Source organism: Embiotoca jacksoni, unplaced genomic scaffold, assembly GCF_022577435.1.
Source record: "Embiotoca jacksoni isolate LCO1_2020_lvr unplaced genomic scaffold, fEmbJac1.0.p SCAF_62, whole genome shotgun sequence".
NCBI lineage: Eukaryota > Metazoa > Chordata > Actinopteri > Embiotocidae > Embiotoca > Embiotoca jacksoni.
In genome coordinates this window covers 1,045,049-1,061,084 of record NW_027185417.1, presented here as the reverse complement: position 1 = coordinate 1,061,084, position 16,036 = coordinate 1,045,049, and the positions used below count along the sequence as shown (strand labels likewise).

At 44.7% G+C, this 16,036-nt stretch overlaps 2 protein-coding genes across 2 annotated transcripts; both read right to left on the bottom strand.

Moving 5' to 3' along the window:
• Window positions 1-2: 2 nt before the first annotated feature.
• skp1 (S-phase kinase-associated protein 1) lies at window positions 3-3,323 on the bottom strand. Its single transcript, XM_069174882.1, has 6 exons — window positions 3,196-3,323; window positions 2,397-2,496; window positions 2,046-2,119; window positions 1,394-1,537; window positions 377-517; window positions 3-287 (listed from the first exon to the last, which is right to left on the bottom strand). Exons 2-6 carry the CDS (start codon window positions 2,491-2,493, stop codon window positions 252-254), a joined length of 492 nt encoding a protein of 163 aa, XP_069030983.1. The 5' UTR covers window positions 2,494-2,496; window positions 3,196-3,323; the 3' UTR covers window positions 3-251.
• Window positions 3,324-6,308: 2,985 nt separating this feature from the next.
• ppp2cab (protein phosphatase 2 catalytic subunit alpha b) lies at window positions 6,309-15,811 on the bottom strand. The gene is made up of 7 exons (XM_069174865.1): window positions 15,464-15,811; window positions 8,169-8,378; window positions 7,837-8,010; window positions 7,562-7,651; window positions 7,107-7,268; window positions 6,601-6,719; window positions 6,309-6,484 (listed from the first exon to the last, which is right to left on the bottom strand). Exons 1-7 carry the CDS (start codon window positions 15,563-15,565, stop codon window positions 6,412-6,414), a joined length of 930 nt encoding a protein of 309 aa, XP_069030966.1. The 5' UTR covers window positions 15,566-15,811; the 3' UTR covers window positions 6,309-6,411.
• Window positions 15,812-16,036: the final 225 nt, after the last annotated feature.

The following is a 16,036-nucleotide window of genomic DNA, read 5'->3' as shown; positions in this document are numbered from 1 at the left end:
GGAAACTGGAGAAAAAAAAAAAAAAAAAAAGCTACTTAGCTTTAAATTAAGGACACCACACAGGCGGGTTAACGTGGGCATGCTATTACTGGTATACAGAAAGGTGGGGGGGGGGGGGGTGAGGGGGGCGGGGGGAAACGTGGCTTTAAATATACTAAATGTAAATATTAACAAGTATGAACAACGCCAGTGCAACCAGTTAGCCGGGGACGATCCTTGTCGGTGGTGTAGTGTTGGCGGGATCCTCCTCTTCACTTCTCTTCGCACCACTGGTTCTCTTTGCGTACCTGCGGACGACGCGACATCGTTGTTGTTGTTGTTGTTGTTGTTTTAAACGTTCAAAAAAAAAAAACTTGACGCGGACGGAGTCTCTTACCTGGGCTTCCTCCTCCTCTGTGAAATCGTTTTTGATGTTGAAAGTCTTCCTGATCTCCTCCGGGGTTTTGCCCTTGATCATGTTGGCCACCGTCTTGCAGGTGACGTCTAGCAGGCCTTTGATGTCCAAGTAGTTGGCGGCCTGAACGGAGGAAAGACGACGCGGCGATGTTAGAGGGCGCTTCGCAGTAAATACAAACAAACAGCCTGATTTTGAACAGTTAAAACTAAAACGGTCCCAGTTTTTTGGGGGTTTTTTTGTTTTTGTTTTTTTTACAGCAGCGGTTCCAGAGCCTCTCACCCAGTCTCCCGGCTGTTGCTAAGCAACACGTGTTTCTCAGTCGAACCCAATCGAGCCGCTCGGTGAAAGAAAAACAAAGACGGCGGGACGGGGAGGGCCGGCGGGGGAAACATTCGCGGCCGATGAGGGCGACAGAAGAGTCCCGAGCGAGCGAGCGAGCGAGCGTCAACAAATCTTAACTGTGGGACGCCAAAACCGTTTTCGGCGTCTGCGACCCGAGCCGGCGACTCCTCGTGGGTACGCGCCGACGGGTTTGACTTCGGATCGGCATCCGGAGAGAGACGGAGAGGGAGCGCGCGAGGGGTTTCGGTTCGGCCGCCAAAAAAAAAAAAAAAAAACACAATTCGGGCTGCAGAAGAAATGAACATCTGGAAAATAACATCTACGAGAGCCGGTTTTAAAAAAGGACGCGCTCAAAATGAAAGGAGGAGCGTCTTTATGTGTGTGTGTGTGTGTGTGTGTGTGTGTGTGTGTGTGTGTGTGTGTGTGTGTGTGTTCCATTCTAGAAAGAAGTAAATAAAAAAGCCTCGCGTATCTAAACGTGAACCGTTTACAATATACGGTCGTGGTTGAAGTTGAAGGGGAGCGGGGGGGGGGGGGGGGGGGGGGGGGGTTTGATGTCGAAACGGTTTATTTAAGATGAGCGTCGACCTTTTAAGGAAGCAATCGAGGCGAGAGCCGAAAGTGAAACGAGACGTCGGCGCAGACGGTATTTACCAGGATGAGTTCAAACAAGGTGCCTTGGTCCACTTTGAGGAACTCCTGGTCCCACACGGGAATGTCGTCCGTCCTCTTCTCCTTGTTCTCGTCGTCCTCGGGGGGAGGGGGGTCGTCTTTGTGATGAGTGCACCACTGAATCACCTGACGGGGAGAGAGAGCGAGAGAGAGAGAGAGAGGGGGAGGACACCTGAGGTCAACCGAGGGTGACTTGAATGTGCTCTGAGGTTTAAGCGCCTTATTAAAATGGCTGCCCTGCAACCCGTTTTTATAAAACTCTTAAAAAGAAAAAAAAAAAAAGTGGATTTTAGGTTCAAGGTTTCCGACCGAGTCCCCGGAGCAGACGAGATCTTGTTTTTAATAACTGTTGGGGGGGGAGGTGGGGGAGGTGGGGGTGTAGCACGAGCATGAAACTTGTAAAAATCTTACAATACAGACACAAACCAAGAAATACAATCCAGTTGTTGTTTTTGGGCTCCGACTTCGGGACTATTACAAATAAAATAGATTAAAAAAAAAATAAAATGCGAGTCTTCTACGCCACACTCACAAAATCTTTTTCTTTCCAACAAAACCATCGCAGGTGTGTGTGTGTGTGTGTGTGTGTGTGTGTGTGTGTGTGTGTGTGTGTGTGTGTGTGTGTCTTGTGTACCTTCTTGAGGATAGCAGCATTCACATTCGGGAGGGGAACCGGGTCGTCGTCTCCTTCATCGTCCATTCCCAAATCTGTGGGAGGAATCAACCGATAGCAGATCAGTCTGCAGTGTGTGTGTGTGTGTGTGTGTGTGTGTGTGTGTGTGTCTTTGTGTGTGTCTTTGTGTGTGTGTGTGTGTGGTAGTTTTTTTTTTTTTTTTTTTTTCCACATTTTGAACTATATATATATAACGAGGTGTATAAAACAAAACAAAAAAGCCCTGTCGGCCATAAAACCAATAATATGAATATATATATGAATATAAAGATGTGGTTGAACAGGTTGGTGATGGTTTGAAGGAGTTGTTACCCTCCAACATGGTCTTGATGGTGACAGACTGTTTGGCGATCTCAACATCCACCTCGAAGATTTCCCCATCGGAGCTCTGTAGTTTTATCGTCGGCATTATCTGTGGAGGAGGAGGAGGTGGAGGAGGAGGTGGAGGAGGAGGAAACACAGATTATGAACAAAACGTCGCGAGTTGTTGGATTAAAACCTCCCGGTTAGCGAACTTTAGCGCTTCTCGTTCTACGTCAGAGAGCAGACGAGCAGCTAAAACCGCACAAACGCGATGATAATAAGAACAATAAATAATAATAATAATAATAATAATAGTCGGGAAGAAACGGCGAGTTTGTAAAATGTAAAACTTCAATTCACGTTGTTGTTTTATTTATTTTTCTTGTACAACTCCCGGAGCTAACGTTAGCAACCCCGGAGCTAACGTTAGCAACCCCGATGCTAACCGCGCTAGCTGGCTCGCCGTTAAATACCGTTGATAACTGACAAAAGGGCGGAGGAGGGTGGAGGAGGGCGGAGGAGGGGGTTTGAATACATAAAACGCATTATATATAATAAAAAAAAAAAGATGGCTTGTGTGTGTTTATTTACATAGGATGCTAAAAGCAGACGGCTAGCATTACCGTGCACAATGCTAGCATCTTAGCTTAGCTTTAGCAGCGAGGCCTCTTAGCAACCGACATCGAGAAACAAAAAAAAACAAACAACATGGATACTAAATGAGAAAAAGCTTTTAAATTCTTCAGCACAGGATCTAAATATAAATATATAAAGAAATAATAAAAACTGCTTTCGGAAGGCTACGCACCGTCAATTGTGTTTGTTTTTTTGTTGTTGTTTGTTTAAACGCGGATCCAGAGGTTGAGTTTCCTCTGCAGGCCTCGACAAGACGCGGAGGGTCCGACGGCGGCTGGAAGTCTGTGGACGAGGCGGCTGACGTAGGAGGGTGACGTAGGAGGGTGACGTAGGTGGGGGGAGGAGGAGGAGGAGGAGGAGGGTGGGAGGCTCTGTTTATCTAACCCCGGTCTCCATTTATTTTATTTTTTTATTTTTTTATTTTATTTTATTTATTTATTTTAATATCAGCGTCTCAATTTTTGGGGCGGGGTTATTCAATAAAATTTTAAATGTTTTGTTTTTTTTTAAATTAAATTTTTTTTTAAAAAAATAGTATTCATTATTTTCGCCACAATCATTTATATTATGTAAAAAAAAAAAAATTATTTTTTATTTTATTTTTTTTATTTTTTTTAATATCAGCGTCTCAATTTTTGGGGCGGGGTTATTCAATAAAATTTTAAATGTTTTGTTTTTTTTTAAATTAAATTTTTTTTTTAAAAAATAGTATTCATTATTTTCGCCACAATCATTTATATTATGTTAAAAAAAAAAATATTATTTTTTATTTTATTTTTTTTATTTTTTTTAATATCAGCGTCTCAATTTTTGGGGCGGGGTTATTCAATAAAATTTTAAATGTTTTGTTTTTTTTTAAATTAAATTTTTTTAAAAAAAAATAGTATTCATTATTTTCGCCACAATCATTTATATTATGTAAAAAAAAAAAAAATTATTTTTTATTTTATTTTTTTTATTTTTTTTAATATCAGCGTCTCAATTTTTGGGGCGGGGTTATTCAATAAAATTTTAAATGTTTTTTTTTTTTTAATTAAATTTTTTTTTTTTTTAAATAGTATTCATTATTTTCGCCACAATCATTTATATTATGTAAAAAAAAAAAAAAAATTTATTTTTTTTTTTTTTTTTATTTTTTTATTAAGTGAGTTCTTGTGCAAAAAAAAAAAAAAAAAAAAAAAAGGCATTTCGGATCATTTCTATGAACTTTGTCTTAAGGACAGATACAGGAGATCATTCCTGCCCACTGCAATAAGACTGTACAATAACTCACCTCTGGCAAAATCCATCACAGTACAAATAACACTGTTGTATATAATATATATAGATATATACTGTACTGTATATATATATATATATATATATGTTGACTGTGTTTCTTGGTTTGTTTGTATATAATATATATAGATATATAATGTACTGTATATACTGTGCATTTTATATTTTATATTTGTATTTTTTTACTGCTATTTTATTGCTTTTCTATTATTCTATTCTATTCTATTCTATTATTTTATTCTATTATTTCTATTATTATCTTATTGCTTCTGTATGCTGCTGTAGCGAAAAAAAAATTCCCTTCGGGGATTAATAAAGTAAATACCTACCTACCTACCTACCTACCTTAACTTTGTCTTGTTATTTTTATGGTGTTTAAAGTACGTCTGAAACGGAACTCTCTAATGTAGTAATCTAAGTTGCCACTGAGCGGCGCTGTCTTCCCTTTTATAAACTGTTTCTTCGGTACGTTGACGTGCTCCTTATTATAAGCCTTGATTGAATATATATACACTTCATTCATTTCTAAGTATTGCTTCATGCTTTTTTGTTTTTTTGTTTTTTTGTCACAAATAAATGTTCCAAAATGTTTGTTTAGATGTGAAGCAGCAAATTGCTTTAGGATGTTTACAGAATAGTAGGCACACGCGTAATGACTTCAAATTTTGCATGTCTTTGTTTGTGACCAATAACTGATATCATTGTTCTAAAATCTCTCGTGACGTTTTCAGTAGGAATTTTTGTTGTCGCTGTTCCCGTAACGTTCTTCTCAGACGTAGAACAGCGTTCTCGACAAACGTTTTAAAAATGTTTTGCGTTTCCATTCTTTTAAATGTTTTTCAGATCATGACTCTTAAAAATGTTTTAAGTAGAACTTCTTTGAATGTTAGTATTTTTTTTGCTTTAAAGCAATAGACGGATATTTTCTGGTAACATTCCTCAAATGTTTTACAATACTTTTGGAGAATCTGTTAATTCCAGCTGGAAAAACACAAAAGGACTATTAATTAAGTCTTCAGTAAACTCCCTGTGATATCAATTGTGCCATAATCCTGTGAGAGTTTTGTGCAAACAAACCACCAACACATCTTTTATTCTTTAGGGTTGTTGTTGTTTTTTTTTCCCCATTTGTGTCCCTCATCGTTTACAGAACTTCTGGTATCACTTCAAAGCAAACGTTGACACTGCTTGGTGAGGAACACAAAACTTACACTTGACACTTCCTGTCATCCGTCGAGGCGAAACCTCCGGCAGCAGAAACCCGAAAGAAGGAAAACGGCACATTCGAATCAATAAGCCACCGTCATCTTTATTATTCAAATTATTTGGTTAATACAGACTCTGTAGTTCAGAGGGAGTCAGTGAGTTGACGTGGATGAACACCATCATCTGTCCCATCATATACAACCAAGCAGGGTGACTGCATAAAGAAGGGTTTTCCTCAAAAGTTACACAGAACAAAGAAACTTTGTGTAAAACTTGCCTGATGGGGGCTTTATGTGTAACTTAAAAAAAAAAAAAAAAAATCTGAAAAATCAACAACAAAAAAAAAAGAAAGAAAGAAAAAAGAACAACCCCAAACCATCTGTAGTGTGAAATCTTTTTCATCTTTTGACATATGTTACATTTCTTTAAATTTACAAAAGTGCAAAGAGATCGCGTTGGGATCTCGTGGATGTTAAGCCATGGCATGTGGGACTCGAACAGCCGCGTTTTGAAATGGCAAAAAAATTCAGTCTTGGGCCTTTTGTTGCCGTCAGTCCAGCTACACGGGTACAAGGATAAGGAATTGAAACAGCACTGTTGTTTTTTTATATAGAGGGGGAGATTCTCAATACAAGTCCTCAGCAATGAATATTGTAATGATTATGGCACACACCTTTTTCTTTTTCTTTTTTTGGTCCATTCATAGACACAGACGTTGTTGTTTTTTTTGTTAAATGCTTTAAATAGGTCTTGTGTGGATATACAATGTGCACTGCTGTGTAGCGCCCCCCCCCCCGCCCCCCCACCACAGCCTCCCACCCTCCCGTTCCTCTCTCATGTCAGTTGAAGGTCGTATATCATGGCAATGCTGGACTTGACTGTACAAGGGGTCAAAGGTCAGAGTTTACAGGAAGTAGTCGGGGGTGCGGCGGGTGACGTGAGGCTCCCCTCTGCGAGGCGCCGGGTCGAACTGCAAGCTGGCAAAGAAAAAGAGTAGGAAAAGAAAAAGAAAAGAAGAAGTCATAAATGCTCATCCCGGTTAAGCAAATATTCTGCGCATAATTTGGGAGCGGAGCCCATTTTGCGTGCTTACAAGGAGTATTTGAGGGTGTCGTCCAGTTCCATGATGGCCGCCTGGTTGCCGCAGCGGTAGCAGTAGTTGGGAGCGCTAAATATTGTCACCACGTTCCTCTCGTGGCACCAGTTGTAACCCTGCAGGGGAAAAAGCAGACGCATTATTCACTGCACATGTATAATTCATGAAACAAAAACAAACACACACAAAAAAAAAAAATTTTAAATAAATAAATGTGCTACCGCACTGAAAATCTAAAAACGTAACCTCCTCTTGAACTCAGAATGAAAGTGCTGGTGATGCAACAGTTGGTCCTGAACCAGCAATCGTTCAGAGCCGCTTTTGCTGTATTTAACTTGCGGATTGTGTAATCTGCAGTTGTGGCCGACTGACGTACACCCGAGTTTTCTTTCCGGGCTTAAAACCTCCCTCGGCAGCAGACGTACAATTATGCGTGCAGATTAGGTCGCCTGCGTAGATAAACACACGCGCACACACGCACACACACACACACACACACGCACCTCCATAACCAGCTGGTGGGCGCGAGACACCAGCGTCAGGCGGTTGGCGTGGTTGAACGTCTCGGAGATGTCCTGACCGAACGTGTAGCCGGCTCCTCGGGGAGAGATGCCCCAGCCGCCGCGGTCGTCGGGGTCGGACCACAGCAGGTCGCACATGGGACCCTGCGGGAGGAGGGGGGGTTAAGGGAGGGAGGGAGGGAGGGAGGGAGAGGGGGCGAAGAGGAGGTCAAAATCGGTGAACGGCCGCCGGCACGTTTCAGCTGCGAGTGCGCTCGGTGGCGGAGAAACGTCCGGGTGTTTAAAAGTCGCGATCAAGTTACTCCCGCCGACGGTTATTTTTTCAAACGTTCGGTTCCCCCCCCCCCCGATGTGCCAAAGTTGTTGTTCCCGACCACGGGGCCGCGAGTAACTTTGCTTTCCGAAGGACGACAGGCGCGTCGAAACGCCGCCCTTACCTCGTGCGGCACTTCCTGCAAACGGTCCAGAGCCCGAATGTGATCCAATGTGTCTATGGACGGTGACAGGCCTCCGTGAAGGCAGAAAATCTGGGGGGGAGGGAGGGGGCGGGGGGGGGGGGGGGTGGAGAGAGAGAGAGAGAGAGAGAGAGAGGGAAATCTGAGTACGGTACCACAGCTTCTGAATCGTTCACACCAAAACAAGATTTCCTTTCCTGATAAATGTTCTTCGTTTCATTTCGCGGGGGGGGGGGGGGGGGGTGCACCGTTCTCACCTGAGAGTCCACCAGGGCGGTGAGGGGGAGGTAATCGAACAGGTCGGTGAAATACTTCCAGACGTTGGCGTTTCCGTACTTCCTTAGGCACTCGTCGTAGAAGCCGTACACTTGCGTGATCTGCCTGCTCTCGTGGTTCCCTCGGAGGATTGTGATGCGCTCCCGGAAGCGTACCTGAAACACCAGCAGAGAAACGTATCGGTGTGTTCATTTCGGTTGTTGTTGTTGTTTTTTTCACCCCTTCTCAAAACGAGGGTTAAAATCACGCTTTTTAAAAAAAAAAAAAAAAAACGATTTAAAAGACACAAAAGACTTTGTAAATCGTGACTCACCTTAAGTGCAACTAGTAAACTGACGGTCTCTACGGAGTAGTAGCCTCTGTCCACGTAGTCCCCCATGAACAAGTAGTTTGTGTCTGGAGATTTCCCTCCGATCTTGAACAGCTCCATGAGGTCGTGGAACTGGCCGTGCACGTCGCCGCACACCGTCACCGGACATCTCACCTCCTGAACGTTGGACTCCTTCGTCAGGATCTCCTTCGCCTGGAGAGAAACAAAATTTAAAAAAAAAAAAAAAATAATAATAATAATGGTAATTTAGCTGCTGTTTAAGGGCTTCAAAATGTGTAAAGTGAGAAATACCAAAACTGGAGGTGAGACGAACCAAAATGGGCTTAACACCCCCCCCCCCAACCCCAACACCCTAACCTATCCAAAGATATGAGCCTCGACCCCGTGTGTGTGTGTGTGTGTGTGTGTGTGTGTGTGTGTGTGTGTGTGTGTGTGTGTGTGTGCGTCTTCAGTTTCCTGTGGGTCTGGTCGGGGAGGGCAGCTCTGATTTCCCAAAAACCTATTAGCGTGACGCTCCCGAAGCCAAAAACAGATCGCAGAGTGGTGCCTCGTGGTTTTTTGGGGGGGTTTTTTTTTTTTTTTTTGGACAAAACTGTCGCCGCCGTGGCAACACGACAGTCGGTCGGCCGCTCCGCTCAAAAGTAGAACCGGGAGAACCGTTTTTCCTTTTGGACGCGGCTCATTATTTTACCCAGAATTCCCGGTGAGGCAGTGTGACTCGGTGTGTGTGGCCCGCAGCTGGTGCTTCCAGAGGAACCGCTTGGGTTACTGCCGTCTCATTCAACGCAAACCGGGGGAAGTCGCACGGTGCGATGCTCTCATTTTACGCGTGCGTTATACGTTTAGGGGAGTTTTAACTGTGTGGTCGGCTTCAAGAGGAGCATCTTTTTAAGTGAACAATCTTTCAATAAATTGCACTCAGCAGGTGCCTTATTATTTATATATATATATAATATATATATACGCAGCCTTTAGTAGTAGTTTAGGCTTGACACAGTACGAAGACTAAATCCAGAGACCCACAACAAGGTCTATTCCTGGAGCCAGTCTGGCCGGTCTGATCCGGGGGTCGGTTGGCTGGGTGAGCGCTTTTAAGAAGCTTTGGAGCAAACAAATCCGAGCCCTATGTTTTGAGCCAGATGACCACCAGACATGGAAGAAGGGTTATGAAAGCAAAAATAAATAAAGGGAGCGATTGAGGCGAGGGTGTAAACAACCACGTGTACGAGTTAGAATATCATCCATGACCGAAGGCTGAAGACCCGGAGTCGTTGCGTTCCGTCGGTTTCGCGCACGCCTCCTCCCGTCGAAAAACGCCTGGGATTTTGTCGGCGGCCCGTTTCGAGCAGCCCACCGTGTGCTGTTCCCTTTTAACAACGGGGCCCCCCAGGGAGAAAAAAAAAGTGTGGCTGGAGGTGGAGCTGGCCCGTCACCAGCAGATGGGGGGGACGCAGAGAGAGAGAGAGAGGCAGAGAGAGAGAGAGAGACGGGCCCGGCTGCGACCGGGACGGGGCCTGCAGCGCTGCACAACGCTGACCTATATTATGCACCCCCGCCACGTGCCCACGCTGCCATGTGGCGGGAGGCCTTTCGGTCACTGCGCGACAGATTGATTGACCGGGGCTTCTGCCGCCAAAGCAACCGAGTCCGCTCGGCCGGGGAGAATATTCTCGATGCCTTTATCGAAAGTGGAGCCGCAGCGCAGTCGATTTCCCTCCCCCGTTTCTGCCGAGTCCCATTACTTTGAGATGAAAAGAAATAGAAAGTAAACAACGGCGAGATGAGTCGGTAAAAAAAACAACAACAACAAAAAAAGGTGCGCTTTAAGAGGGTCGGGTCCATCTGTCTGGGATCCTCTCAACCTTTTCTTTCCCTTTAGCTACAGTACCAGTGTCCTTAAATGCACCATCCATTTAATACACTTTATAAATTCGAAATAACTAAAATGACTGATCGTTATCTGGAAAACGGATATGGCAATGATGGAAAAGAAGACAAAAATAAAATGGTAGTAAAAGGTACTTACTGCCACTTTACAGTACTTTGAATGATAACAAATGTAATAATAGGGTAGATAATACATTTGAAATAGTAGAAACGTTTGTTACGGCCCTTCCACTGACAAAACGGGACGATTCGGTTCCTGCCCTGTTCCAAACAAAACCTCTAATGCTCCTGCTGGAAAAGTCCTAACCTACTTTTATCTTATATTTAGACCATAAGAGGGGGAAAAAAAAAGATACCGGACACCGGGTTCAAACATAAGACGACAACCTAATTCATCTAAAAGACAATATCTTTAAGTGCTTTTCCTTTTACCCGCAATTCAGCAGGACATTCTCCACGGGTGAATCAATCTACGGCCTTCAGCTCTGTAACCGTACGCTACGCCGTATGAGTAATATGATGTTCGGCGATGCATCGGATATCACCTCCGCCTCCCGAAACCTGCTGAAGGAACACCCCCGATGAACTTAACGTGCACTTTGTGCGAGATCGGCGTGACAGGCAGCGCTTGCGTTTTCTGTTCGGCGTCGCACCGAACGTCCGATTTTATTTCTCTCGCTTCAAACGTTCAATCTTCAGTGAAACCTCTTCGAGGTGGACCTTCGTTGTTGTCCTTGATACCCGACAAAACATTCACCGTCGGCATCACCTCATCCTCCAGAAAAAAAAAGGAAAAAGAAAGTCTATATCCTTTACAAGATGTCATTTTATGCTGATGTAATCGGTGCCACGTAACAACAACAACAACAAAAATGCGGCAGAAAGCAATAAACACCCCGCGGGATTAGGTTCTCTCTTGATCAAATATTACATAAAACTGTTGGAAGTGAACCAACAACGATGTGACCTGCTGCTCCCGGCACCAAGATAGCTTTTTTTTTTTTTTTTCAGAACTCGCTATTTAAGCTCGGATTTAGCGAGAAGCACCAAACGGTAGTGTGCGAGGGAGCCGTTTGTCCCGGAGACGGCGGGGAGCGGCGCACGCCGAGGACGCCGGTCCCGGCTGCTGCGAGTTGTAAAGGATGACATCAGAGCCTCCGTAATCACCTCGGCCCGAAGTCCGGACCGCGCCCGCGTGCCTCGGGGGAGGCTCCGGCGGGGGGAACCTCGGCCTCCCGGTTGCAGCTCCGCCCGGGTGTCGAGAAAGGTAGTCAGCGTTTTCTCAGCTGCCGCAATATAATCCCATTAAAGGGAGTTAAACGCGGCCAAAAGGTTCCCCCCGCAGACGCCTGGGCAAAACTTTACAACCGCGCGTCATTCTGCCGACATCAGCACAATAATAACCGCTGTGGAAATCGACACCGGCCGGGCGACGGCAGACCGCGTCGGATTTTTGTCAGCGTTTCGTCCGCGGCGGACTCCGAATTGCCCGAGACGCGTTTTGACAACCTGTTGCGCAGGATCGGTCGCTCGGACGCGAGTTTAATATTGGACCCGTTACGTAATGAATTCACAATAGGAGGAAAACAAAACCGCCCTTCGGAGCAGATCTCCTGACTGAAACTGTGACCTCAGCTGGCAAACAAAGCTCCACTTGCTGCCCTGCCTCGCTGCATCAAACTGGTTCCAGACAAACAAAAAAAAAGGTCACGCTAAAGTCACCACATGATGAAAATTATTACACCATTCTGACGCATTTTAAGGTGGCGTCATGTGAAATGAGTGTTTGACGGGGAACCAAGAAGTCCGAATTGTCTACGTACCGGGCCTCGTCAGGGAAAGATAAGGTGTAAACATCACGGGGAAATAACCTTCAAGGCAAAAACCATGTCTGAAGGGTTATGTAACGCACAATAGGTTTATTTTTGAACAGGGGGGGGGGGGGATAATAATTTTTTTTAAAAAAAGGTCACGAAAGGGATGAGTCTCTGCCTGAAGCACGTTACACACTTAATTACATTTTCTCTGTAATTGACAGGAACATGAAGCTCATTTCCAGTCAACCTGACGTCGTCTGGAGTCGCTTCATTTAAACGACATTAAAAGCTCAGGGACGAAGTCGCGATCCCGTCAACGGTATTTGGAAAACGCAACCGAGGCCTCGAACAAAAAAAAAACAAAAAAAAAATGGAGACAACTGCAGTGCTGGAAAGTGAAAAATCGGCACTGATTGTGATAAACAAGACGAAGCGCTGCCGGCTGCCTCCTCCCTGCCCACTTGACGCCGGAGAGAACCTGCGCTGTGTTCAGCCTCTCTCGGAGAGCGCTGGAAAGCAGACGCGAAAAGACAAGAGGACCGATTACGCTGCACATCTCATTCCTCCGCACCCCCCATACCATCCCCAAACAGAGATGGCCGCCCTCTGAGTCACAGCGAACACTTTTATCCTGAGTCACACACTCTTAGCAACAAAGGCTTTCATAGTGGTAGTGATGCAACCTCGCGAGCAGTCATATCCTGTGCTATTTTTACATGGGGGAGGGTGTTGTGTGGGTGCATTCTGCTGAGGATATTAACAGAAACAGGGGGGATGGATGGATGGATGGATGGGTGGGTGGGTGGATGGGTGGAGCAGCTGTGTCAATAGTACCGGGGACTGGAGTTTTCCTTCCCCCCCCCCCCCTCGGCTACTCTTATGGCGTCCTTGCAGCGTCAGTGAGGAAACGGGAAATAGAAACACAACTTTATTTGTGAAGTTCTTGTTTCTTCTACAAGTTCCTTGAACAGATGTCTATAAAAAAAAAAAAAAAAAAAAGTTCAAAGGGTCACCACTGCAGCGATTTGTCAAAAGCATAGTAGCTGAAGAGGTCAGAAATGTAAGTTCAACTCCAAAGGAAAACAAAAACAACAAAAAAGGTCATCCTTATGCATTATGGACCACCACCACCCCACACTCCTACAGAGAACATCCAGTCCCATGTTAGGATCTTGACCCGCTGTGTACCTCGGATAAATAATGCATTTACAACTACTGGGACTGACCGCATCAGAGCCGAACAAAAAGGAAAACAAATGCCAACAAGCCACCGGAGAATATTGCGCCCCTTAACCTTCAGTCCACACAGCTCTCCAAACATGGTGGAGAGGAGCGCGTTTCTGTCCTTTTAAAGAGCTGAGAGGGATACAGCTGCTCAGATCCGCTAAATGGCAATGAAGAACATCTGTCCAAATTTAGCCTCCATTATGAGGGCTGAGCCAAACAGCAAATCTGAATTTTAAAAGAAGAAGAAAAAAAAAAAAAAAGAATACCAGAAAACTAAAAGTACCATAATCTGGTGTGAAGTTTTGGTTTCAGTAAGGATTTCAGACACTAATAACACCCTGCAATCAGAAACAGAGATGTCAATTCTCCAACTGGGCGGGCATGAAAACGGAGCGGGCCGCAGGGCGACGGCAACAGACGCTTTGGGGTGAGGGTTGGTGAACTTCCTGGAAAACTTGAATTCTCAATTAGATAAAAAAAAAATCAAAACTGTTTTGAAGTCTGAGGGTGAAATGGTCCTTTCAGCCCCAGACATCTAGAGCTGGAAATCCGCACAGAGGATGTCGGGGAGAGGATTGAGGTTAAGCTGCAGCTCAGACCACCGACGTGTTGACAATCAGCTGGCCCGTTGTCAGCCGCAGCAGAAGTAAATGTCCACGTTGCGCACTCAGCGGGACGTACGATAATTATAGCAGTTAACCGACTGAAACGGTCAAAGTTACACTTGTGCTGACAACATGTCTGTGGCCACCGCAACGGCAGCGTCAGGGGGAGGAAATTAACACCAAACAACCCTTCAGTTCATTTTCGGTCTCCGTGTTATTCGCTCGCACCGTGGCCGCCGACATTTCCCCGGACGGGTGCAAAAGTGACGCGACGTCCACTTAATGTCCCGAAGAAGTCGACAAGAAACTTAGAGCAGATGACTAATGAGCGACTAGAAGTGCGATGCGCCACTCGCACGATGCATTTCACACCCGCTAAGTCATGTCGTAGTTTGAAAACGGACCACTCAAGCTGCCCGGTAAACGGGTCGCCCTCACTACTTATTGACCTCAGGGGTAAATGAGAAGCTAGATGAGGGTCAGAGGTCGCCGATAAATTGCAACTCTCCGGACTACCTGCGAAGATTAATCTGCAACGTAGGCTGAGCTGGCGGTTTATTAGCACGCTGAAATATGTTAAGTCTAACAGTCCTGAAATAAATCCTCCCTTAATGGAGAGGTTTTTTTTTTTCTGGTGAGTGTCTTAGAAAAGTGTTGATGGTTGTTGTTGTTTTTTTTGGAAGCTGTGGCGCATGTTGCTGTTGAACCGTCGTGGATTATACAACAATTCATCGGAACAACTATTCTGGCAATCGATTAATCCTTTTGAAAAAAAAATGGAAAAAAAAAAAATGCTGAAAATTCTGATTTCAGCTTCTTAGATGTGAATATTTTCTGTTTTTTTTTTTTTTTTTTAATCTTCCTTGATAAAAAAAAAACAACTAAACTTTTGGTTTTGGACTTGATTGGGACAAAACAAAACGCTTTTTGACAGCACTGGCTGCCATTTTTCACCACTTTCAGACATTTAAAAAAAAAAGACCAACAACCTAATTGATTAATTGGGTCAAAAATGAAAAGGAACAATTTATTGCAGCCATTTCTTCTGTCGTGTCGTTCAGCCTACCCCCTTATTTATATATATATAAAAAGGACAAAATAATAGAAACACCAGTCAGCATTAACGCAGTACAGTTACACAAACTTCTGGCCTCCGGAAATGACCACAGAGTTGACTCAACACTTTTTGAAGAACAAAAAACTCGACTTGAAACTTTTTTCGTGAAGGGAGGAGGATTTTTTTGTTGTTGTTGCAGGAGGATTTGGCGCATTCAATAGCTTCGAGGTTATCTTCCCAAAAGTGTTCCCAAATTTTCACCCGTATTTTCCCCTCGAGTATAACGAGGCATAATGCGGCTGAAGCGATGGAGCCGACTCCCGACGGAGAGACGCTGCAGCCCCGCTGAATTCCCAGTAAAAATGGTTTTCGTCCTCCCGCCCGGCTGCTTTAAAAAAAACAACAACAAAAAACTCAAACAAGTGTCTGTAATTCACTTGTTTGCCGACATTTTTTTTTTAAGACAACAAGCAGTCGCTCATCTGTGTTTGGGAAGAAGTGGCTGACTTGTCAAATACGCGCACCGCGCAAATGAAAATGTACACTACGGACGCCATTTTAAGAATGTCTGGAAAGGCGGCGGCGGCGGCGGTGGTGGAGGAGGAGGAGGAGGAGGTGGTGGTGGTGGTGGGTGGAGAAGAAGGCAGTTGAAAGTTTAAAAAAAAAAAAAAAAAAATGTCTCACCTTTTCGCAGAGCGATTTCACTTGTCCCTCAGACAGCTGCTTGCACTCGTTGAGCTGCTCGATCCACAGGTCCAGCTCTTTCGTAAACGCCTTTTCGTCCATGGCGGTTGTTTGTTTGTTTGTTTGTTTTTGGAGGGGGAGGAGGAGGGGAGGGTGGGGTCGCCGCTGTTGTAGCTTTGCCGACACGTTTAGCTGTTTTTTTGTTTGTTTCAGGAGTCTCTTTGTTTCCCGGTCTCTCTCTTTTTTTTCTCCCCCACCCGCCGGAGTTGACAGACGAGCTGCTCTCTCGTTGAACAGACGCTTGTTCCTCCGGCTGCCGGATCGCTATGCTCGAAGCTGAAGGAGGGAGAGACGTCAGTCGGCGAGCCGCCCCGGAAAGGACTTCTTGTCACAAGCACATCCGGTTGTGACCTTCGAAATAAAAGCATGAACGCTGACGAGAGACACCAAAACAAATTGTAAAAAAAAAAAAAAAAAAAAAAAAATTTATGTTTCTATGCTGCTGTGATGATTAAATTTCCCCAGAAATTTCCACCCCGTTAATAAAGTCTAAATCTAATTAAGTGATAAACC

Coding starts and splice junctions, on each gene's coding strand:
- ppp2cab (XM_069174865.1), bottom strand. CDS start 15,565: ATGGACGAAAAGGCGTTTACGAAAGAGCTGGACCTGTGGATCGAGCAG. Junction 7,652..7,836: donor CCGCCCTGGTGGACTCTCAG/GTGAGAACGGTG, acceptor CCTCCCCCCCAG/ATTTTCTGCCTTCACGGAGG. Junction 7,269..7,561: donor TGCAGGAAGTGCCGCACGAG/GTAAGGGCGGCG, acceptor CTCCTCCCGCAG/GGTCCCATGTGCGACCTGCT.
- skp1 (XM_069174882.1), bottom strand. CDS start 2,493: ATGCCGACGATAAAACTACAGAGCTCCGATGGGGAAATCTTCGAGGTG. Junction 1,538..2,045: donor ATGCTGCTATCCTCAAGAAG/GTACACAAGACA, acceptor TCTCCCCGTCAG/GTGATTCAGTGGTGCACTCA. Junction 288..376: donor CAGAGGAGGAGGAAGCCCAG/GTAAGAGACTCC, acceptor CGTCGTCCGCAG/GTACGCAAAGAGAACCAGTG.